The sequence below is a fragment of the Archocentrus centrarchus genome, chromosome 11 (assembly GCF_007364275.1).
Source record: "Archocentrus centrarchus isolate MPI-CPG fArcCen1 chromosome 11, fArcCen1, whole genome shotgun sequence".
NCBI lineage: Eukaryota > Metazoa > Chordata > Actinopteri > Cichliformes > Cichlidae > Archocentrus > Archocentrus centrarchus.
The window spans coordinates 10,325,017-10,350,148 of NC_044356.1; the positions used below are offsets into that span (position 1 = coordinate 10,325,017).

At 42.9% G+C, this 25,132-nt stretch overlaps 2 protein-coding genes across 5 annotated transcripts; both read right to left on the reverse strand.

Moving 5' to 3' along the window:
* On the reverse strand, positions 1-2,830 carry c19h1orf216 (chromosome 19 C1orf216 homolog). Of its 3 annotated transcripts, none has more exons than XM_030740818.1 (2): positions 2,722-2,830; positions 1-1,186 (listed from the first exon to the last, which is right to left on the reverse strand). In XM_030740818.1, exon 2 carries the CDS (start codon positions 1,162-1,164, stop codon positions 88-90), a length of 1,077 nt encoding a protein of 358 aa, XP_030596678.1. In that variant the 5' UTR covers positions 1,165-1,186; positions 2,722-2,830; the 3' UTR covers positions 1-87. The 3 variants fall into 3 exon arrangements, with proteins under 3 accessions (XP_030596678.1, XP_030596677.1, XP_030596675.1); XM_030740817.1 differs by lacking the exon at positions 2,722-2,830 and adding an exon at positions 2,588-2,691; XM_030740815.1 differs by lacking the exon at positions 2,722-2,830 and adding an exon at positions 2,277-2,517.
* Positions 2,831-8,532: 5,702 nt separating this feature from the next.
* On the reverse strand, positions 8,533-24,882 carry clspn (claspin). 2 transcript variants are annotated; one of them, XM_030741212.1, is made up of 24 exons: positions 24,758-24,882; positions 23,631-23,748; positions 21,979-22,412; positions 21,258-21,401; positions 20,975-21,031; positions 20,807-20,879; positions 20,077-20,179; positions 19,331-19,926; positions 18,153-18,341; positions 17,615-17,778; positions 17,324-17,526; positions 17,145-17,197; positions 16,823-17,013; positions 15,991-16,519; positions 15,790-15,823; positions 15,494-15,596; positions 15,199-15,350; positions 14,711-14,872; positions 14,477-14,598; positions 13,983-14,113; positions 13,668-13,794; positions 12,730-12,809; positions 11,891-12,049; positions 8,533-9,079 (listed from the first exon to the last, which is right to left on the reverse strand). In XM_030741212.1, the coding sequence occupies exons 2-24, from the start codon at positions 23,689-23,691 to the stop codon at positions 8,954-8,956; spliced, it is 3,993 nt and encodes a 1,330-aa protein (XP_030597072.1). In that variant the 5' UTR covers positions 23,692-23,748; positions 24,758-24,882; the 3' UTR covers positions 8,533-8,953. The 2 variants fall into 2 exon arrangements, with proteins under 2 accessions (XP_030597072.1, XP_030597071.1); XM_030741211.1 differs by having other exon boundaries at positions 24,541-24,781.
* Positions 24,883-25,132: the final 250 nt, after the last annotated feature.

The following is a 25,132-nucleotide window of genomic DNA, read 5'->3' on the forward strand; positions in this document are numbered from 1 at the left end:
ATGATGGGAAATTGCCCTTTTTCCAGGGGAAATATCTGAGCAAATGTGCAGTTTTTAACCACCTGTTTCAGCTTCTCTCATCCCTTCTCACGATTGGCTGACAGCAGCGGCAGGAGCGGTGTTGGCTATGGCAGTGGCAGCGCCCATTCGCAGCAGCTCCTTCCTGTGAGTGAGGATGACGTCAAAGCTGGACTGCAGGCGGTTCTGCTGCTCCTGCACACGGCCCTGAAGGGTGCGGACCCAGCGGATCAGCGCCAGGCGGCGGTACATGGTCAGCTGCACCTGGTGTTTCTCCATCTCCTGAGCCTTGAAGCGCTCACGGTCCCGCAGCGTCCACACGGTGTCCATCAGCTCTGGCATCTCACCGTCTGAGTCTGAGGACTGATCATCATCATCATCTTGGTCTTCTACTCCTTCCTCCAGATTTCCCAGGGTGGTTTTTGTGAGGGACTTGCGGCTGAAGCTTCTTTGTCTTGCAGCTGGTTCTCTGTTTCCTGCTGGACCACTTTCCTCCTGGTTCGATTTTGGCTCCCCGACTCCGATGCGGTCCCAGCCTCCCATGAGCATCCCATCTCCTCCACTTTCCATGTTGAGGGAGGACATGCTGCCGCCAGACCGGTAGCTGTACTCAGACTCTGAGTCGCTGTCTCCCCATTCGTCGCCGTTGTCCAGCATTGCATCATAATCCTCTTCCTGCCTTCCTCTGAACTCTGTGCTGCCCTTCCTCCTCTGCTTCTCCCTCTTCTCTCTCTGCTTTTCATCATCCTGGCTCATCATCATCCTTCCCTCCTCTTCCTCCATCCTCCTTTCCTCTGCTCCATCAGGGGGCACTCGACCATAACCATCATCCCCACTCTCGATTTCAGGCAGAGGCTCAAGGCGGCTCCAGCAGGCCAGGCGGGAGCGTGGTGACAGAACCCCTGAGTTCTGAGGGTCATGCCCCAACGGGCCCAAGTTACGGGGACGCACCTGATTTCGGTTCTCATCTCCTCCTTCGCCTCCGCTGCTGCCTCCTCCTTCTCCATTGCCTGTGTAGCCCTCATCATCCTTGCCCGGCAGGAAGTTGAAGTTGCCGTCTTTGTCACACTTCCTGTTTTGGAATGAGGAACTATTGTTGGAGCCTCCGTAGGCAGAGTTCAGAGGCTGGTCCTGATGATGAAGCATCACTGACCTCGACTGATTCTCACTGAAATGAGAAGGAACATAACATCAAAGCACAGGTAGGAGCAATTCTTTACTTCAAATAACCTTTACACACATCACTGCCAGACATTTTCCTGTATGTACCATCAGTTTAAATGTTTCTCGACTTCCTGGAGTCAAAAATGTAGATACAAGATGAAACTCTACTTGCATTCTACTCGACTTTAGACTTACTCTTGATACACAAGTCATGTACAAAGGGCTGACAATGAATACTTCCTCAGATTTTAGAGCTTATAGCTTCAGACTGCAGCATCTAAACATATACAATAAATTTAAAAAAGAGACTTTTGCAGAGAAACATCTTTGTGTAATAAAGAAATGGCACAGAACATCAAGTAGAAGTTGTATCGAAAAATGTGAAATGATGCGCTCTAACAGAAGAGAGTCACATTTATGTAACGGGGCTTCACAGTGTGTCAAACTTGTCATCCCCCCAAAAACAGCAAAGAATAGTTCATTAATGGGTGAAAGGATGCAGTCATGAGCTAAAGCCACAAAATAACAAAATCAACATGCCCAGCCCACTAGAGCTCTCTCTCTCTCTCTCTCTCTCTCACACACACACACACACACACACACACACACACACACACACACACACACACACACACACACACACACACACACACACACACACACACACACACAGAACTCCTTGTTTATAATGTCTATAACTACAGGCTGGTCTGCACACTCCATTTCTATTAGCGTCAAATATTTACATGTCTCCTCAGAATGGAAATCTCTCTAATCCTGACTTCAGGCTGCTGTCAATCAGACCTCTCTCCTCTTCCTATGCACGCGCGTTCACGTGGTGCTGAAGGACAGCGATGGCGGTTCTGTGGCGTGCGCGCCCGCAGCAGGCGCATCCTGACGCTCGACTATCACGACGAGAGAAACGAGGACAATCCGTCCGAAATCGACACGTTTCCAGGTGCAGAGCCGATGCGTGAAATGCAAAATAATCGAATAAATATTGACCTAATTCTAAGTGCTGTGAATGTTTCTCCGCCATGCAAAACCCCCGAGAACGCTGCGACCAACGTGATGAAAATAAAGGAAAATAATACCTAAGCAGTCCTGCTGCTGGGTGGATGTTTGTAATCGTTAAATGAGGACGCCGGGCTCTGCACGGACGGCGGCAGAAAACGTAAAAAAGGCGACCAATGGCGCTCGGTGGCTGCATTTTATGGCTTATTGAAGAATATCAGGTTAAGAAACCCTGAACACGACAGTTCTGCTTCGTAATCCAAGCACTGCCCTTTACTAAAGTGCAAAAAAGCCTTAATGTTTTATCCTAACGTAAAAAAAAAAAAAACAGTCAGAAATTCAGGGGGAAAAGCAGGCATATTTAATCTGCGCTGCGTTATGTAACGCTCACCCCATATCTGTGCTGTCTCCTCTCTAGCCCTTCTCATATAAAACAACCTCAGAGCCTTCCTCTCATCTCTCTTTTACCGCTTGCATAACTCAGACATGTGAATCTATTTGCACGAGGTGCCAGTTTTTTCTTACCTATTTTGCCGGTTTGCTGCTCGACAGAGAAGCTGGACACTGCGCCCTCCCAATTTTTTCCCCCTCCTCTATGTGATGTTTATCTTCCTCTTCCTCTCTCCTCCTCCTCCTCCTCTCAGCCTCCCGCGGTGGTTGTGGGAAGGAGGAAAAAAAAAAGCGCTGGGTGACTAAAACCATTTCCTAAACTGGGCTGGGACTGAAGGAAAAAGGAAACCGTGGAGAATGAAACAATGTGAGAACAGAAAGTCTGTCAGCTGCGTTTATTGTTTATTTAAGAGCAGGTCTAAATTCTCAGAAACACTCCTATTTATATTGAAATCATTTCCAAACTATGGAGCAAACGCTTTTCATATCCACACTTAAATAAAAGCATCACCCATCAGATGCTTTAAACTGTTCTAGGCTGACATACATGCGAAGCCTGTTCCACCTTTGAGGTCCATAATAGGAGAACACAGTTTGTCCCTGTTCTCTATTCATAAATGGGATCTCAAAGGCAATTATGTACTGTATCCCTTATGTCTTACAAGTGGTGATAAATAAAGGTAAGTTTGTTAAGAATGACTCTGCAAATAAAAGACTTACCACACTCAGAGAGGGAAGTGATGTGTCCACCTACTTCCTTTTGCCAAAATATTTAAAATACTTGTGGATTCCTTTGAAAATGAGAGATTTTAGTTTGTAATTGTGTAAAAAAAGAAAGAAAAATAAACTCTTCAGTCTGTAACAGGTTTATAAAAATCATTAAAGGAGAAACAGTTAAAGACCATCAAAATTTATTAGATTTGTAACCAGGAATAGATAAGGAACATTTACTCAAGGACTGTACTTGTGTTTTAGTCTGAAGTGCACTGATGTTTTACTACTTAATAGATTTTACATATACAACCCCAGTTCCCAAAATTAAAGACAGAAAACATGCCAAAGGTATAAACTGAAACAATTTACTATTTCCTGAAAAATGCTCACTCAGTTTGTTTGATGGCAGCAACAGGTCCCACTGGGATGGGGCTGACAAAAAACTGAAAAGAAACAGCTCGAGTAACCAGTTAGGTTAACAGGCAACAGGTCAGAAACATGATTGGGTGTAAAAAGAGTTTCTTAGAGAGTTTCTCAGAAGTAAAGATGGGCCGAGGTTCACCAACCTGCAAAAACAAAAAACAAAAAAAACTGTGTCGCAAATTGTGGAATAATTTTAGAATAATGTTCCTCAATGTAAAATTGAGAAGACTTTGAGTATCTCATCATCTGCAGCACATAATATCAAACTATTCAGAGAATCTGGATTCGAGCCCTCAGGCAGCACCGCATTAGAAGCAGGTATGATTCTGTCGTGGAAATCACCGCATGGCCTCAGGGACACTTCCAGAAATCATTGTCTGTGAACACAGTTCTCCGTTCCATCCACAAATGGGGGTTAAAGCTCTATTATGAAACCATATGTGAACATGATCCAGAAACGCTGTGGTCTTCGTTGGGCCAAAGCGCATTAAAAATGGACTGAGGCAAAGTTGAAACTCTGGAAACTATGGATGCAGCATCCTCCAGACTAAAGAGGAGCGAGGCCATCCCGCTTGTCATCAGTGCTCAGCTCAAAAGCCTGCATCTCTGATAGTATGGGGTGTATTGGTGCCTATGGTATTGGCAGCTTGCCCATCTAGAAAGGCACCATCAATGGAGAAAGGTATATGCAGGTTTTAGTGCAACATTTCCTCCATTCCTGATCACGTCTTTTTCAAGGAAGGTCTTGCATACACTGATCAGGCATAACATTATGACCACACGTCAGATATTGTGTTTGTCCCCATTTTGCAGCCAAAATGATCCTGACTCATCAAGACATGGACTCCACTAGATCCTTAAATTCCTGTAAATTGCAATCAATGGATCAGACTTGTTTGTCCAGCACATTCCACAGATCCTCAACTGGACTGAGATCTGGGGAATTTGGAAACCAAGTCAACACCTCAAACTCATTGTTGTGCCTTTCCTGAACCATTTTTGCTGTGTGGCAGGGAGCAATGTCCTGCTGAAAGAGCCCACATCCATCAGGGAATACCATTTCCATGAAAGGGTGTACACGGTCTGCAGCAATGCTTAGGTAGGTGTTATGCCCAGAGCATCACACTGTGTCCGCCGGCTTGCTGGTTCATCACTGTTCCTTCCTTGGACCACCTTTGACAGATACTGACCCCTGCAGACCGGGAACACCCTATAAGAGCTACAGTTTGGGAGATGCTCTGCCCCAGTCGTCTAGCCATCACAATTGGCCCTTATCTTTACACTCACCCATTTTTCCTGATTCTAACACATCAATTTGAGGACAAACTGTAAATCCAGACTCTTCCAGTTAGTCACTGAATGCACCATCATCATCAAGCTGGTGAGAGTGCATATTATATAAACCTAACAGAGGATGTTGGGAACCAGATGTTAGGAACCATATTGTGATGTTTAATCACAATATGGCTCGTCATCTATGGTCTCAGGTGTGTTTAAAGCATCCAAAATGTTCCTGAGAATGCAACAGAGGCACAAGAGGAAGGACTGCAGGATTTGTTGCAATGTGATGTTTCTCCAAGCTGGTGACTGAATGTTTTTTGGGACTGTCAGATCAGAGGGGCATGGCAGTGGTATCTCTGTGTGAGAGAGGCCGAGTGTGTGTGTGTGTCTGTGGAAGTGTGTTTTCTGGAGGTGTGTGTCTGGTATAGAGAGGCTACATCAGACAGACTTAACAAGTGTTTGCTGTCTCTCTCCTCCCTGCACTCATCCCCCTGACATAATGTTGCTGGCGGCAGAAATAAAAAACTGAACCTCCCTCCCTCCCTCCACTACACACACACACACACACACACACACACACACACACACACACACACACACACACACTTCTATCTCTTTCCTCCCTCCCTTTTCTCCTTCAACAACATCCCCATTCAAGTGCATCAGCTCCAGGCATCCTCTCTCCCTCCCTCCCCATTCCTCGCCCTCCCCATCGTTCACCAGTAGCCTAAGCACATAAAAAATACATCAAACACAGCCGTCCGCCCAAGGCCCCGTCACACGCAAAATCATCTCTCCTTCCATCTCCCCCTCTCGAAAAGAAAGAAAAACCCAAGTTACAAAAGACAACTACAGAGGACACTGATGGAAAGAGAGATAGACTGAACTCGGCGGACTGAGGGTCGTCTGCAAGGCCTCCTGGGGGAAGAAAGATTATTGTAATGTTAACACAGCAGCCCTGCCTCCCTTTGACACACACACGGAAAGAGTAAAAAAAGGAGCATGACTTACCTTGTGCATAATAAGGCCTTGTTTGAATTGTATACAGCCTGCAGCACCATGACCCACTTCCCTCAGTTCAGCTCCACATCTGCTCCGGCACCAGTCTCGGCTGTGACAGTGGCCGAGGGCGGCCGGCAGCACCCGTGGGCTACACTGTCAGATCCCTGGTGCTGAGATGCGCAGAGAATCTGCAAAGAGAAGCTTGCTGGACCTCCAGCTCACAGCCAGCACTCTTTAAAAATCAGCCAAATCACCCAAGAGGTGCTAAATTGAACCGCTAATCCAGTACAGAGGTCGCTTTGCACTCTAATTATACACTTTTATTTTAAATATGAGTATACGCACATACACATGCAGTGCTGACACAAGCACACACACCCTTGGGTGCTACAGCTCATGTTTCTCTTCAATTATTCCACCCTCTTCCCTCTCTCCTCCTCATAATCTGAATAACACCAGATCCGTGTCCTCTAGATATTTAGAAGCTGGGCCTCGATGCCAAAACATATAACCTTCCTCCTCTTTCAAGTGTAAAGTGAATGTGGAGTTCAGGCTGGGTGGGTGGGGGTGGGGTGGGGGGGTTGGCTTCACTGTGCTGACCTCGTAATTCCCTCTCGGGGGTTAAACAAAGTTGTGAAATTCAGTTTGGAGAAGAGGCTATGGTGTTGATGCACAAAGAAGAAAAGACTCGCAGACATTATTCCTATTAAATTCTAATTAAAATTGATTTCTTGACCCTGCTCATCAGGCCCCAGGACTTAGAATCAAGTCTTTATGTCAGTTAATTGCATATAAATGGCACGGAAATGATGAGAGATGCGGCTCAGTGCTGAAAATATATCCAACGATTCTCTGCCCTTTACATTAATGTTTTGACAAAGGCTAAAAAAAAAAAAACAAAAAACAAAAAAAAAAAGAGCGTATTCTCTGCCATAACACCACCAGGATTAAGCCAGCCTGCCTGCAGGTACAGCAGCGCTCTACAGGCGGGGCCCTCCATGGGGCTCGTTCCAGACCCTCCTGGCGTTGGCCCCTAATGATGTGTAATGGGGCCTCCTGTGCCCGATACTAACCCCAGGACCTTCTGCTAATCACTGTGGCTACTAATGAGATGGAGAGACATGAAAGGGCTCGTTAGAAGACCATCCTTTTAATGCCAGCCTATTATTAGCCACTTACCAAATCATTAGTCTCTAAACTGCAATTATGCTTTAAAATAGGGGGAAAAAGTGAAAAGAAGAGTCAAAAGAGTCCTTGAAAGGGTGGAAATCTGCCAGAGACAGGTGACATGCAGACACCTATATATGCCCCACACCTCTTAGTTTGACTTTAATGGATTTGAATATTTGAGGAAAGCAGTTGCTGCCAAAATTGAGAGTTTAATAAAGCAGAAAAGACTTTTTACACACAGCTCACTTCAGTGCTTTCACACGATGACAGAGACTCGGACATTAACTCCTGTTTTTAGGTAGTTATGAGTAAAAAAAAAACAAAAACAAAAAAAAAAAAAACAAAATCTTGCATCTACGCTGTCCATGAGTGCAATTTAAATAATGATGAAACAATATAACCATCTTTATAGGCAATATGTAAACCCAGACAAGTCCTACTAGCAACTTATGTAGCACAAGAGACAGAAATGCAAATTGCAAACACAAAGTAGGGAAGGAAGAAAAAAAAAAAAGTGAACATAGAAGCATCTCTTATCCTTTTCCACTGATGCAGAGCCAGTGTCTGCTTACAGCTGGCTTCATGCCTCCCACTAATAATAACTTAGAAAAGCTGGTACCAGCTTGCCACAATAAAGCTGATTGGTCCAAAGTTGTTGGCACTGATGTTAGTGGGCACTGGAGGGGCTTCATCAAGGAGTTCACCAATGTTTAGCTGCCACACACATTATGCCCCCCCCCCACCCCAGTGATTTTCTTCTGAAGGAAATTATTGCAACATCTTGTAGCAGCTGTTCAATAATCATTTATGAAAATAGTTCTAAAAAAAAAAAAAAAAAAAAAAAGGCAGAATTGGCTCCTCAAATTTGTAAATTCCCCAAAAGCTTTAAAACTGGGGGCCGGTCTCAGCAGGGCTGGAGCCTATCCCAGCTGTTATATGGGAATACAACCTGGACAAATGGGCTAACCACACAGAGAAACAAGCGCACAGCCACACCTACGGTCTATTTAGAATCCTCAGTTAATCTAACACGCACATCTTTGGACTGTGGGAGGAAACCCCCTGAGGCACAGCATGCAGCCCCACACAGAAAGGCCCCAGCTGACCAGGAGGTTCAAACTCTGCCCCCTTCATGGTGCAAAGCAACAGTGCTAATCACTGCACTACCATGAACCTGACACTCAGTGTAAGTTTACCTGTGGAACTTTTAAATTTGGCCTTTTTGTTTCATGTATATTTTATGGCTAATGACAGAACCTCTCACCCATTGTCCCAAATATATTAATTTCATATTCTCAGGACCTTCAAAACACTAGAATAAGAATTATTTCTTAAAATATTTTATTTACACTGTAAAACAAATACATTTAAGACATCATACAAATAAAACTCTCTACCTATTAAAAAAATTCATATGTACATGATAAAACATTTCTAGACGGACCTCAATCAAGTGGCCCAAATTAGGTCAAGTCAGATCAGATGAATGCTGCTGATTGTATAACGGATTTGAAATTTAGACACACGAGCTGAGCTAATGACCAGTAAGTGTGCAAGTCAAGGGCTCATCAAGTAAACACTAACAGAATCTTCAGGTGTGTTTAGTTGGTGCTTTATGCTCAACCACAAAATGGGCACAGATGGGAAGACCTCTCATAATCCTGCAGTCACCCAGAGGTTTGCCACTGGCTTTGCTTTTCCCAGTCTGAAACAGCTGGAAGAGAAACCCGGACTCCCAGCCTGCTGATCATCTTCATTCAGTTAGTGTGCGGCATCATCAGTGGTCCAGGAAGTTGAAGATGCTCCTCTGAGAGCCTTTGGTCTGTCCTGCAGGTTTGCTGTCCCGGCAGACCCTCTTTGCAGCTGGATTCGCCGCTTCCAGCTGCCCTCTCTTCTTCATTGTCTGAGGAAGAAATGCAAGTTGAAGCCTTTTTACAACACTGCTGTACAAAATAAAACAAATACTGACCAAGGAAAGCATATACACTGGGACCCACAGTGTAAAACGCAGTCTTTAATCTGCTGTGGGAAGTGTGGACTTTGCCTCCACCTAGTGTCCAATATGTAGAACACACCAGAAACCATGAATTCATCACATTCACATGACTCTCAGCAGAAGCCCCAAGCTCTGTGGAAAATATTTTGTTTCTGTGCTTATTTTAGAAGAGCGAGACCTTGCCAAAAGACACAAGCAGACAAAGTTAGGAAATCAGACTGAGTGAAGACCAGTGTGATTTAGTTTTTTCAGTGCAGGCACAGTCAGTCCTGTACACAAGACACTAAGATTTAAAAACACCAGGTTTTACTAACATTTTAGATCTTCTTTAACTGTCGCGCAATAGCAAATATATGGAAAGCATCCATAATTGTTCCTGTTTCGACATCCCCCTAGACCTTCAAGCCCCAAATACTTGAGACCAGTCGCGCTTACATCACTGGTCATGAAATGTTTTGAACGCCTGGTGAAAAGGTACAAATTGTTGGGAACTGGATTCCTGAGGCTGAAATCCATTTATAGGGACCGTGTCAGGAGCAAGATAAACACTTTAGTGTTAAACTGTTGCCATCTGCACGGTCCTGTCGCCTCCTTTGTTCACAAAAAACTGATCCAAACCATCTCATTTGTTAAGCCATCAAATTTCTAAACATGGGCGACACACGGGTTGCAGAGGTGGTCTGACCAAAACATCCCTAACATGAAAACTGAAAGTGTCTGCATTTATTTTATACTGATGTATAGAAATGTCACGGATTTCTGCTGCAATCCAGTTTACCTACAGGATACAGGTAAACGTATCCATCGATCTAAACCTCTGGCGGCCTCTCCAAAAGATTTTTAAGGTAGAGCCGACTGAAAAACCAGCATTTTACCACATTTTTGCAGCCAGTTTTATTAACTGGGGTTTAAACTGTGGCTGACATCTCTGTTTATCAACCATATAGATTTCTGCCAAATAAGTTAACACAGACTCATCGCTTTTACTGTGTGGGAACTGATTGAGCTCATCTATGCAGGCACTCCCCAAAGGCCCATTCTGAGAGGGGAAAACAGTGACTCTAAAGGTTAAATAAGAACTTCTTTAGCATCCTTACAGCAAATACAGGAGTGGTTCTGATAATGTGGGTCGTGGAGGGCAGACGGAATTTATTTTGAATTTAATTTATGAAGGGAAAATAAACAAACAACATTTTGCTGGTGATATTATGGAAATTTAGTGGATCTTTCTATTTTTGGATAAGTGATAAAATCAGTGGGGTGTGAAGTTTTCTTGATTACTAAAATTGGGCATGCCAGAATAAATTTCTGAACCACTGTAATAAAAGAACTCATTTAAATTAAAAACTAAATTTGTAGATAGACCACCATCTTTGTTATTGTTGTAATTAGTTGTGTTACCAGAGCTACCCTCAAAACAAAAAAGCACAATATTTCATGCTTCATCACTTCTTGCTCGCTATTTGAACATAAAGCACATCTAAAAATCTTCAGATTTAACTAATTTTCTACCAGCTGGAACCCATTTAAGGGAATGCCACCTAACATCCTTCTGGAGTCACAAATGACTCATGAGAAAGGCATCTACTAGAGGTCATGTGACTTTCATGGTTTACAAGATATCACAGTGCAAGAAAAACAACACAAAAGTCCTCTGCTGCGTCTGCAGCCTTTAAGAAAGGTTAAAGATGGATTTAAGGACTTAATAACTCCTAAGAACAATCCAAGCCTTATTTTTCATTTTGAGACCGAACTGAATGAAGCCAGAGGGCACTGCGGACTGCGGTCTCCATTGTTTAACAAATTAGCAGTGAGGGTCACTGCATGCTGTTGCTGTGGGCCACCGATCCACGATGCCAGGCAGAATATTCATCAGCTAGATGAGGATGCTCATTAATTGGTCGCACTGGACGGGATTGGATTCCAGGGTTTGTCGTTTTTGCAGCAACGCCACATAAGAGCACGAGATACCGAGTACATCATACTGGAGATGTGAATTATGGTAAAAGACTACCACTTATTCTAGCACTTTTATACATAAATTGGATAAATGCTTTAATTCTGTCTCCCTTTCATCCATTTAAGCAGTCCCAGGAGTCTGAATGGATGGAGACAGAGCTTCCACTGAACACAGTAACCTGTCCATCGGTGGCAGCTTACAGAGTTCAGTGTCCTCGATCAATCCACCTGTGATCAGGAGGAGCTCAGGCGAACTTTAACATTTGAGTTTCTTTTGTTCAGTGAGACTTGGAGGTCAGCTCTGGTTCTGCTCATTTAAAAGTATAATCTCAATTCTACAATATTCAGAATTTTCAGCTATTTCAACAGTCGTTTTATTCATGTATTGACCTCTGGCATTTTTTCCATTTATTTTTTTTTTTAAGTGTGATTAAAAATCTTTAGATTTTATTTTCAAACTAAATAAGCAGTTTGAAGGCATCACTGAGGGCTACAGATGCTCATTTGAAACAGTTTTTTTAGACAATTTATGGAAAACTTTATTCATGATTGATCCAAAATTATTAAAAATAAAAAAGGTTTTGACTAAAAAAACTGCAGTCATATTAACTTACATAACACAGCTGAGCCTGTTCAGTGTGCTGAGTGGTTTGGAGTGTGAAGTGAAGCACTCTTTGAACATTGCGCTGAACTTCTGTCACGTGCACCCATAATACAGATTTTAATAATAGCTTTTTTGGCATCATAACTCTGACTCACCTGTTTCTGCGGCGCATCTGATGTGCCGACCTTCTCAGGGGAGAGCGTCTGGAACAGGAATCCACGGCTGTTTCTGGGGGCCAGAGGATTTCCCTCTGAGATGGAAGCCAGCTTCTGGAGGACGGACTGAGGCTGACTCAGGAGAGAACCTCTCCTCACCTGGAAGAAATCAGTGGAAACGCAGATCTTACATCGGCCTTGTGTAAATTACAGACAACATATAATGAACTTGGGATTAAAATCTGAGGCCAATTGCAAACATCCACTTATACCCCCCCATTCTGCAACATTTCAAAATATTTCCAGTACAGGGGTCTCGTGCTTCAAGACCAACATCGACATTTTAAATTCCAACATATGAACAGCAGCAATATTCACTAGAAAATGAGCTTCACATCTGACCAACATCAGTGAGCTGCTCTCAGATTAAAGCCACAAGAAACTCTGGGGGGGTTTAAATGATAAGTGATGCAGGGGGACTCATTTTTAAAAGCCAGATGTATTTTTTGGCATTTAGCCTTTATTTGATAGGACAGTACAGAGTGGACATGTAAGCAGGGAGTGCGAGGCACGGGGGTGGGGACACACAGGAAAAGGCCTAAGTGGGCTCGAACTGAGGCTGCTGTAGTAGATTCAACCAGTAACTATGTAACAAACAGCTGCACAAAACAGCTTCCTTCTCATTTTTAAAACCCAGCAGATGTAAACACGTCTGTAAACAACATTGTTAATTAATGTGAGGCAATTAGTGTTGAATTCCCGATATATTACACAGACACTGCTTCAAAAAAAAAAAAAAAAAGAACTTAAAAACTGTATCCACAGGATCTTTGACTTACCTGTGAAGCCTGAGAGGGTCTCTGGAAGGGATTGAGAGCTGCTGCGGTCTTCTTTTCTGGTTGTGGCGCCACAGGTGGCTCTGGTTTAAACAATTACACAGTTTATTTACCAGTGATCATGGATCTTTGCATTTCTGCTACATATGAACTCCTGAAGGCCCCCCCCAATTTTAAATTTTAAACTTGTGGGTGTAAAGGATGACATTTAGGTCAGTTTAAATGTATGTACAAAAAGTTCAAACACCCTTAAATCTGATACACATCCCACTGTAGAACTTTGTCTTTTAGATGCAAGGATGTGAAGCAGCCAGTAAAGAACAAAAATGTAACTACTAATTTTAATAATGTCTTTTTTCAGGAACACATTAATGTCTGGAGTTGTTAGAAAATTACTGCTGTGAGGAAGCTTGTTTAGCAGGCAGCAGTTTCTCCTGTGTGTAGCCGAGTTTAGTTTACTGGGACACATGTTGATGTCTCAGTCTCTGTCTGGAGCTCTCAAACTATATAGCACAACCCAACTATCCAAACACAGTAGACCAAAAAGTAGATTTCTTAAAAATTCAGCAACAAACTAAAAAACTACACCAGTCTTGGGGTCTTTAAATGATCCTTTTTGAGGTAATATGAAATGCCCACTTTAAAAGCTTAGTTTAAGTTATAACACTAAGTTTTAAATCATCTGCATTCCTCATTGTTTCCTAGAAATCCTCAGACTGGCCTCTTATTGTGATTGAGCCTTTGCTGTCTTCAGCCTAAAGTTTGAACTAAAACAACTGTCTTTACTACTACCATAACCTAACTCTCGTATTTTTCTTTTTTTTTAATCTTTTATTTTTGCTACTATGCAAAACAGCTGTGGCAATAAATGCTGGACAAAAGCTCTTCTGGGTGTGTTTTTAAGTAAGTGGGATTCTTCTGGGACCTTTTATCAAACCAACCTTTTCTCTGCAGAGTCTTGGCAGTCAGTTTCTTGGCCAGCTTCATGAACTGACTGTCTTCCTCTCCAATCTTCTCATCATCTGCATCCAAATCCAAATCCTCGCCCTTCTTGGCGCTCTGTTCAGACTGCGAGAAGAGTGAGAAAGGAATGAAGACCAAACAGCAGCAGCACACAGGCTGCACACAGCTCACCTCTACACAGCAAGGAAGAAGAGCACTGGCTTTCAAAAAAGAAGCATTTCAAATGTATGTTTTTTGCATTAGGGTGCCCTCCTTAAAGTGTGTGCACGAAAACTACAAACTATACAACCCACCTGCTCCCTGAGCCACTGTTCTCTCTCCAGTCTCGCGATCCTCCTCTGGACCTCAGCTTGGTCCACATCGTCCTCATCCTCCCCGTCTTCCTCGCCCTCTGCTCCAGTTCTTTCCATGCTGAAATCATCATCTGGACCAAAGATTAAATTTAAAAACTCTAAATGACAAATTTGTACAGCCAGCACCGATAATCCGAGGAAATCAAAAAGGCCAAACATCATTCATTTCTACACGTTTAATTTAGTTATGATTTTTTGTTTTTTAGTTTTCCCTTCGTCCATTTCTAATCTATATTGTATCCACTGATTTGTGGTAAGATGCTAAAAAAAAAACCCCTGTGTGTTTACAGCATTAACACCATGTTTAATTTGCAGCCAAATTGTTACAAAACAAATAGCTGAAAACCTTAAGATGCATTTATATTACTGCTGTTGCTTCAATCAAACTAGCCTTTGGTATTCCAGGCATTTAAGCGTTCATCCTGTAAACCCACCAATATTTTTCCAGCGGAAGCGACGAGCTCGTCCAGGCCCATCAGAGTGCAAGTCTCCATCAGCCAGGTAGCGCTCCTGGTACAGCCTCAGGCGGCGTTTGTCATCATCCAAAATCTGCTTCCTTTAAGAACGACAGATGCATTTTTTACATTTCTGACTAATTTTTATGTTCCGTGTTTTTCCTCCAGTGGTCCCCTCTGTATTATTGTTAATGCATTTTCATCTTCACTCACATGTGGATCTTGTTGACTTGGTTGTGCAGCTCTTCGTCAGACGGAAGCTCTTCCAGAAGCTCCTCTTCCTCGTACTCGCTCCCTCTGCCCACGTCCTCGTCATCACTGCCTACGTCACTACCCGACAGCTCGGCCTCCGAGTCCACGTAGTCAGTCAGTCGCCTGTGAAAGGAAGAAACTGTTCAAACCTGTGTCACTAGAAAATGATATGCTTCTATATTGTTTCGTGTGGTGACTTTGCACACACTTAGCTAGGCCACAGTGTGAAGTGTTATTTCCTTCTTTCCTTATTAGCAAGGAGGTCTGCTTTATTCAAACAAAGCTGTTCCTGGCAGAATTCTATTCATACAGAGCCTTTTTATTCCTATGGCACTGCTGGAAAAAAAAAATATATGCATCGACAAATGCTCCCACAGCAGAATTCGGGCACAGTGGCCTGCACCTGTCAATGCAACACAGTTGCATTGACAGGTGCTGTGTTCACTTACATTTTCTTCTTTTTCTTCGCTTGCTGTGGTGCGAACACACCCTGCAGCTCCTCCTCTTCCACATCATTGTTCTCCTCTTCACTGGATTCTGCTTCTTCACCATCATCATCTTCCTCCTCCTCCTCCTCTCCATCATCATCATCATTGTCATCCTTTACACCCACAAGTAATTTTTCACATTTTAATAGTTGCTATATACGAATACCTTTATTATTAGTCCCACAATGGGGAAATATACATAAGGAAAAAAAAAAAAAAAAAACTCTCCACATGAAACTTTGTGCTTGATTTTTACCTGCTCACTCTCTACATCTGATAGGAGCCGGAACTCGCAGTCCTCTTCCTCTCCCTCATCCTCCTCTTCCTGCTGCTGCTCTCCCTCCTCTGGCTTCTTTTTACTTAATAGTGAAAAATCACAGTGAAAACTTGACAGTCCAAACAAATATTTCAGTTATTCCTATAATCCTTCCATCAAAGCAGGATGAAGGTAATGAGGGAAACAAGAACAGCTGCTACTGTCACAGAAACTAATAGACCTTTACAGACTAAAAAAACAAAACATTTCTGATATGCAGGATATTTATACTGTACCTGTCTTGTGCTGGTGAAGCTGTGTGAGCAGAACCTAAAATTTGCAGCAAGTGAGAAAGTATTGTGTAAATGGTCAACATTACAGCAAAACAAAACCATAAACTGTACAGGCCATAAAAAGAAAAAAAGTAATGATGAAATGTTTTGAATCACTGATAATTTGCTCATGGATAAAAAAGGGGAAAGTCCCCACCCTCTTACCTGGACTTGGAAATTTGCCTGAACACAGACCCAGCAGCTGATCCATGGTATTTTCAGACTCTTCACCCTGTCCTCCTCCTCCTTTCCTTTTGTCCGTCTGCTCCTCTTCAGCCTGCGTTGGTGGAAAGGCTCCTGAGCACAACCCAAGCAGCTCCTGTGTTGCTCCAAGCCCCTCTCCCCCTGTGGAGCTGGTCTTCACTGACCCAAAACCACCCGAACATAACCCCAACAGCTCCCCCATGTGTGCATCCATTGCATTTTCATCCAGGCTGTCCAAGATCAACTGCCTCTTGTGTGAGGGAGGTGCACCGGGGCGCGGCCCCACATTTAGGAAGCCATCTGCGTCAAGTAACTGGGAATGAGCATCATCCTCGAGGGAAAAATGACCCTGAGAGTCACCTGCCAGACCAGGACCAGAAGCGACTCCATCCAGGGGACCTGAATCTGCACTGGGGGATGGAGGTGCGTACAGGTCTTGGGAGTCTTCAACAGGGAGGCAAAGAGAAGGCTCAGAGAGTTTGCCTGAACTCTGATGGGGCGTGAGAGAGAAACATAAAATGTAAATGCTCAATCACTGATTTCATTTGTGTGTGTTTTACACTTGTTCACAAACTCTTGGTTATTTGCAAATATGAGTACATATACTATCTTTTTAAAACATCTACAGTCTTATTGATGAATTTTTCTCTGAGCCTTATCCATTCATCCATTTTGACTGAACTAAAAAAATCCACGTATTTAACCCAGGGCGTGTTTTAGGCAAACTGAAACCCCAAATGAAATCTCCCTGATGCTGCGGTAATTAAAGCAGATGAAAAGTTTTTCATCTCACCTTTGAGGCAGAACCGAGGAAGCTCGGTCTGAAGAGGCAGGGTGAAGGGGAGCGGAAAATGGAGGGGTTGGGGACACTTCTTCCTGTGGCACGCTGGTTATTCACTGGTTGGTATGATGTCATGGACCCCGTGAGCTCAAAGCTGCTGTTGTGGCTGTTGTCCTTCACCAGGGACAGGGAGTCATCCTCTTCTGGAGATGTGAGGGAGAGGAAAACAGAGCATTTTTAATTTCTCTCTCTCAAAAAAATAAAGATTTTAAGACAGTAATCTGTCTTAGAGGAAATATGAGCAAACTGAATGTAGGTCTTCCACTTTACCCACCTATCTTATTGCCGCTGTCATGTCCAGAAGGCCCAGACCTTCTTACACCGTCACTGAAAAGCAAAATAAACAAGTAAAACAAAAAATGATAAAACCTGTCATTATTTGGCATTTTACAAGCTGCTGAAAGTGCTGAAATCTGCAAAGTTACAAACACAAAAAAGAAACTTCTAACACACCCGGTGCGCGAGGAAGAGTTTCCAGGGAACAGCATGAGAGTGCCATCTGTGTTAACCAGGTCAGGAGTTGACGAGGGTCCGATCAGTGTCACGGGAGAAGGGCTCCTCATACTCTGGGCCACGCTGCCTTCTTCCTCCTCATCTTCATGGTCCTTCCCTTCCTCTTCTTCACCATCATCACCTCCCAATAACTCATCTACACCCTGAGAGACAGAACAGCAAATTTCTGCTTTTACCCCCTTCACACTTGCTTGATGCAATTTGTGCAGAGTAACAAAATCGTCCTCGTACCTCTTCTTCCTCTGACTCATCCGTCATATCTTCCTCCTCCTCTTCGTCCTCCCCACAATCTTCGTTGTCTAGGCGATTTAGCTCGGCCTTGCGCGCCCTCTCCTCTTTTCTCCGTCGAGCCATGGCGAGCTGCAGGCGCTGCTTCAGAGTCAGCAGCTTCTCTCCTACACAGAGGAGCAGGAGCATCGTCATATTTCCAGTCAATGCTCGCGTCACTCGACCAAAATAAGCTTTTAGTTGCTGTTAATGATTTAAGAGGTTCAGGTTCTGAATCTCAAATGTCTGATTTTTGACTACATCTTATAAATGTCATGGTTAACTTTAAAAAGTTTCCTAAAATACAAATGAAAAATAGACTTAAAAAAGGAAGATAAACAATAATGCAAATGTATTATAATAAATTATGTTAATTCATTCTATTATAATAATCAAATAAAAACAAAACTGAAAAGACCAAGCTCAAAGAAATCCACAATAATATAAAAATAAAAACTGCTGAAAGCAAAAAAACTATGATAACTCTTCTACGTATCTAGACCTGGTTTGGTGGTCACAGGCTCCTCTGCTCCTTCTTTGACAGTCACAGTGAGAGACTCCGTGTGCAGCTCTTCTTGGCCAGATGGGGTGCTGTCCTTGCGAATGATGCTAAGCTGCAAAGTGTGCTCTCCTTGGGGGCGTGTGGGTGCATGAATGTGACGAAGGTAACGCTCCTTCAGAGCCTCCAGACCTAGTTGAAGAAGAAGAGAGATAAATGAGGCTTTCTTTGACTTAGCTAGACTAGAGACAGACACAGACACAGCAGACATAGGGCATTACTTTGGGTCAGGAATGAAAACGGTTGGAGTGCATGACAGTTCATGGTTTTTATCTCACATCATGTGTCATAAAGGATTTAAAACTGATCCTGCTGATCCTTCGGGATGTGCTGTCTGGCCTCTGTTGGGCCTTGGGGAGGGCTCTGGCCAGTGGCAGAGCCTGTTGCGTGTTTTTGGCTCAGCACGCAGGTGTCCACTGCTTTGTGGCCTTTGGTATAGGTTGCAGCCACTTCTCTGGGCTCATGTGGGTTCTCATCACCGTTATGTGTTATAATGTTTGGACTCTGGTGATTCTGGTGACTCATGAGTGGGGGTGTCCTCAAAACATAAATCAGCACACTGCCTGGTTTTGTTTCTTTATCCTCGCTTGCTGGGTATGTATTTTGAAGGGTTTTGGATACGGGTTAAGATCACATGCACGTCTTCACAAATACACACACCAAAGGGGCTACTGACGTACTAGGAAAACACCAAATCGCGGATTTCTCACGACACCTGTCAATACATTCCCGAGGCCCTTAAAAAAAATTCAATAAAAAATGAAACTGATCCTGTATCTGGGACAGCTGACAGTAAGGATAGCATGTTAGAATTATTTCCAGTCTCTCCAAACCTTTATTGTTGACCAATATGAGCACAAAGTGCTCAGCTGTGTACAGCTGTAAACATGACAAAAATTAAAGAGGAAGGATGTTGCCAGAGTAGCTTGGTAAAATGGAACAACATTTTTTTTCCTGGGAAATTGCCTGCCAGTGACATCATGCGCATTGTGAAAACAAACAACCTGCCATTGCCAAATTTGTTACAGTGACCATAACAAAGGACCAAAATATTATTTAGTTTGAATCAGGCTTAACTCTTGATCTCTTCCTGCTGAAATCAGGAAAGATCTGTGACTCACCAGGATTGAGCTGTGGTGGCTCGAGCTGAACAAAAGCTCCATCATCTGGACACAATTTTGCGACAGGTGGGGGGTTCAGTCCTAACTCCTTTAGTCTGGCCAGTTTGTCTTTCTTCGGCTTGGTGGGCTGCTGCACTGAGAGCTCTGCTGGAGCTGAATCAGCACTCAGAGACCGAGAAGCCACAGGATCAACCAAAGCTCCAGATACAGGCTCTTTCTGCAGGGCTTCAGAGTCAGATGTTGCTGCAGTTTGATTTTGTGGTAAGGGTGCAGCTGAGGCTCCCTCCCCAGAGTCACATGCTGGTTTGTCTTCAGCATCAGCTGTGACCGACTCCTGCAGACTCTCAGAGAGGTAAAGCATTGGGCCCGACTCCTGCTCAGGATCTGAGGTCACAGAAGGTTCTCCGGCCTGGTTGAGGCTCTCCTTTTGCGGGGATGAGGTAGCTGCTGGCTCAAGTAAGGGCTGTATCTGATTGGATGAGAGGTCCAGAGAAGAATTACAGTCCTGCTCTGTGGATGGAAGTTTACTGGGTGGGTTTACAGGAGGTTGAGGAGCTGATGTTGCCTCCAACATCATTTCTGAGTATTTTGAAGATCTGAAAAGAGAAAGATTTTTTATAAATTTTAACATTTTACTGTGATAAAAGGTACAATTCATCAAAATGTTCAGCATGTTCAGTGACTATCCTTAGATGGCTTGTGTCTGACCTGAAAATGTGTTAAAATTTTGTTGTGTTAGTATTTACTTCAACAATGCCATGGCGTGACCCTCTGGCCTGACTCTCTTCTTAAAGAACTGGTCGATGGTCTTGGGCTCAGGGATGTGGTAGGGCAGGCCAAGTGAAGCCTCTAAAAAGGCAGAAGAATGCAGTTTAAGTAGCAGATAAGTCATTAAACTGCCAACATTTATACAACATTTTGCACAGAGAAATTATTGCTCGTTGTCCAGCTCAGCAGATGATTCAGTTCAATGAAAGTTTGGTCATAGCTACACTGTTTGCATTTTCACAGTGTTTTGCTTATGAGTTATTCCAGAAGTTAACCATCAGTCACCATCTGATGGTGAAATTTACTTCTTTGGACCCAGGAAGACCCAGGAAGACCCCAGCAGATTCAAACTATAACAAATCTTTAAGATAGCAAACTACTTTCAGTGCAGCTGCATACACACCCTTCAAATTAGATTTTGGGTTGCAATGTTGGATTGCACAAGTAGACTGTGCTTCACTGACAATCTGGCAACTTGGATAAAAATAAACAAAAACCTTCAAGATGCATCTACTTGAGTTATTCATAATAAAGTGTGAGCGGCATGCAAATTCAGAGCAGAGTCCAAAGAGAAACAGCAAAATGGGTGGATACAGAAAAACCAGGAGTGTTGGCAGGTATGGAGAGGACTAGAATATTATTCTGCTTTTCAAATTATTGCCCACAATAAAACTTCATGAGGTAAATAAATGTCTTTTTTGAACTGACCTCTGATCAGCCTCTGAGACTCACTGTGGAGCTGCTTCATTGCCTCTTTGCTGGCACGTGCAGCCTTTCGTTCCTGAAAACGTCATACAGCAGCAATGACAGTGTTTACAATTTAAAGTATATGGAATTTATTTATATATTTTTTTTCTCAATTTTGATGTTGCATACCGCACGCTGGGGCTTCCCTGGTGACTCCTCATCTTCCTCTTCATTCAAGAGGGGATCCTGCAGCAACATCAAACAAAAGGACTGTCTACATAATGTCCAACATTGTCTGAGTCAGAGAGCTTCAAAAAGCGTTGTAACCAAATCGTTAGATCAAAATTAAAGAATTTAAATTTAAGCTCAAGTTATTGACATAAACAATCAGGCCAAACATTACAAATAGCTTTTATACTGCTGGAAGACATATGGAAAGGCCTCTTTTTTAAACTTCTCATTGTTTTTGCACCTTATGTTTTTTCATTTTTTGCTTGACTGCAGCACGGATGGCATCCAGAGACTCTTCTTCCTCATCACCCAGACCGTTGTCAAAAAGTTCTGTGTCTCCCAGCGGACATCCACTGTCATTCAGGGACCGAGGATGAGGCATTTCCTGTGGAAGTGGGAGTAAAGTTGTGTTTAGCTGTATATGCATTATTCAAATTTTATCCTGTTTATTATGATTTCAACATTTAACATGATGCACAAGATATGAATTAAAAAAAATTGTTCTGTAGTTCAATTCTCATTGCAGTGCTCAGGCACCAAAACATCATCTTTGTCCCCCATTATGCTAATGAGGGACAAAGCTTCTCTCTTTTCTAGAAGGATATAAGAAACTCCCGTCAGAAGCCACCTTGAAATACCTCAAGGCACATACTGGACGTGCACTGAAAAGCATTATCTGAATTAGGTTGCATTTCAGTGGCCACAAGGTCATAAAAATGGCATGTATTGAATCAGTCAAAGCCAGTTAAAAATAAAAATAAAAGTACATGAATAATTTGAGACAGTGATCTCTTTGTAAAGTGTCATACTTGATGTTGAAATACACAGCACAGAGGATCTGTAACATAACACAATTCACAGGAAAAGGTTGTTTACCTACTTAAGTGGAGTGCACTCTGCTGGCCCTCCCTCAATATCATAATCCTGGCTTTTATTGATTTATTTGGGGGTGAGGGACTCACCTCATCCCTTTCAGAGAACTTCTCCTTTTTCTTCAGTTTTTCCACCGCTTTACTGCGCTTTTCCTTTTTCTCACGATGCCTCTGACTCTTCTCTCTTTTCTTGACTTCTTTTGTTGATTTTTCTTGCCTCTTCACCACTGCCTCCTCCTGCTCCTCCTTTTCTCCACTTTTCTCTTCCTCAAGCTCACTGTCTTCGCTATCAACAGGAGCATGGCTTATTCTCTTGCACTTCTGCAGTCCCCTTTCCTTTCTCTTGTCCTTCTCTTCTACCTTTTCAGTCTCCATTTCCGCTCCGCTGGAAGCAGATAAGACTAGTGCTTCTACCATGTGTACACTGCTCTCTGCAGCTGCCACCTCTTCCTCACTGTCACTGTCTCTAATGGCATTACGGTGAGGCTTCCTGTGCACTGTGATGTCTTCATCGTCATCAGAATCTGAAAAATAAAACACCAAAACCAGCTGATTTAGAAACAGAAACTGTCAGAGTGGTAAACCCAACTCAAAACAAGACTTCTGTGTGATGCAGCAAAATATAAAATAAGTTGCAGTACAAAGGGAGAAAATTTAAAATAGAATTTTATTCTAATGGCATATTTTTTGCTTAACCTAAAAGGTGATGAATTTCAGCATCAAGACAAAGTCTCTGCCTTTGAGCCATGAAATCTGTTCAGCTCCACACTGAACAATTAAGGACCAAAAAAGTTTTCAAATTTTCTTTTTTTTTGTTTAACATATCACTGATATTTAAAAGAAAGTCCCTTGGAATTTCTTTTTGTATTTTTACAGCTACAAATAAGAGGTTTTCAACTCAAAACAGGCCTCTGAGGAAGCAATTACACACATAAGCTGCAGGCTGAGCGGTTTGGAGACAAAGTTAAGATGGTTTGGACATGTGTAGAGGGATAGGGGATATATTGGACAAAAGATGTTCAAGATGGAGCTGCCAGGCAGGAGAAGAAAAAAAAAAGGGGGGGGGGTTCATGGAAAGTAAAACAGGACATGCAGAAGGTTGGTGTGACAGAACAGGGATGCTACAGATAGGGTGAGATTGAGACAGATGATCTGCTTTGGTGATCCCTACAAGGAGTGGCCAAAGGAAGACAGTAGCAAAGAATCTGTGTTACCTGACTTAACAGAAGTTTATCCATTTTCCTGTCATTTTTGGCAATCTACAGCTTGAGTAAATTGAATCTCTCTTATAAAAACTTGTTAGCAATCAAAGTCCTGGTGATTTTTCTTTGGTGGAAGGCCCAAACTTCTTTGGTGGGCACCAAAATATGAGGAAAATGCTAATATAACCCCTTCTAATTAGATGTAAAACAATTGGAATCCACGAAGCATTGAAATTGAAATTCTTTATTATTAAGCTACTGAAATATCCCCTGACAGTTAACTTACACTTTGCCTTTAGTGTTTTTAAAATAAACGAGATTCTTTGGAATAAAATTGGCTGTCTTGTAGCTACTGGTTTGCTTTTAATTTGCAAACTTTGAAGGCACATTTTGTTGAGCACTGCAACCTTTATTCATTGGTCAGACTGGCAGCTCACTGTAATTAAGAATGTTTCTTTCCTTACTCCAGTGTCACAGGCAGCTGCATAAATGCATACCTCATTTACACAGCCGGAGTGACTCATTGTCATGCTGCTTTACCTGGACGATCTTCTCTTTTGTTAGAGGTGTCTGTAGCCACCTCCTCTGCTGGTGAGCCCATACCGCTGTCTGAATCACTCTCTGTTGCTGTCTGGGCCACAACTGGGAGCACCTCAGCCTGCATACAATAGCACATAATACACATGAATTGTGGCTGCATGGGGGGTGGAGGGGAAGTAACAGGTATTTAATGTGAAAAAACTAATTATCAACTGTTAATCTCACACAGGGGTTGGAGCTTAGTTTAGGTGAGACCTGTGTGGTGTGGGAATGCTTATGTGAAATCTAGTGACACTAGGAATTAATTTCAAATAGATGGCAGCACTTCCAAACTACTGCATAACGTATTAATACCACAAAATAACATGATTCTGCATTTGATAACACACACACACACACACACACACACACACACACACACACACACACACGAAAGAGTAATCACTTTGCAAAGTGCAAAGTGTTTGCAAAGTGATTTGCACCCATACAAAGCATGGGTGCCAATTGTGTCACTTGGGCAGCGAAACAGTTGTTCACTGACTGTGCTGGCGCCTTCAAGTAAACCAAACCAGTCTTCCTTTGAACGCTTCTAGTTATCATTCAGGCAGCACTGAAGGCTGTCTGTGAACAGCCCCCCTGGATCTTACTTTAATTTAAAATTAAAATGCTAAATTGACACTCTTTAAAAGGCCAAAACAGTAACCACCATTCCTGCAAGCTAAGCCTAACTTAGCCAGCAAGCTAGGTGGCTACCGCTAACAAAATGTGCCGTTAGCATGTTTCTTTCGATCTTGGCGGTCTCCCCCACCTCTCAAAAACTTTTTAAGACCCAACACGACCATATATGCGATTCTGGAAATGTTAGGCAGCAGTTCAAGGTAGTCACTGACAAACCAAAGCATTGCCTGACCTGTTGTTGAGAAAGGACCGAGCTCATCTTTGTCCGCTGGCTTAGTTTACGTTATAGTTTTTGCACAATAAACTAGCACAGACGGCACCCCGTCGATCGCCTCAGCCACAGCAAACGCGGACGAGTTACGCAACAAAAGCTACTTCAGTATTTTAATGTACATTTAGTTCGCGTTTAGCCGGAAAAGTTATCTTCCTCCCGCCTGTTCCATACACACCGAATAGAAATTTTGATGTTTCGCGCGCCGTGACAGCTGGCCCGCAGTTTTTCGTCACAGGAATGTCAATCGCCTTGTTCTTGCTTTTCTATTGGTCTGTTTGGGGCCTATGTCCCGCCTTGTCTGACGACACTGTTTAGTGAGAGCGTTTGCTTCAACATCAGGACTTCTCCGTCGGGCGGGGATTGTGGCTGGAGGAGGTTAAAGAAAGAAAGAAAGAAAGAAAGAAAGAAAGAAAGAAAGAAAATAACTTTATTGTTCCCTTCCAGGAAATTGCTTTGTTACAGCACCAGTAATTAACACTAATATAAAGACACAATATAAACACTATAAATACGACCTACTTTATACACAATATAAATACTATGTGACTAA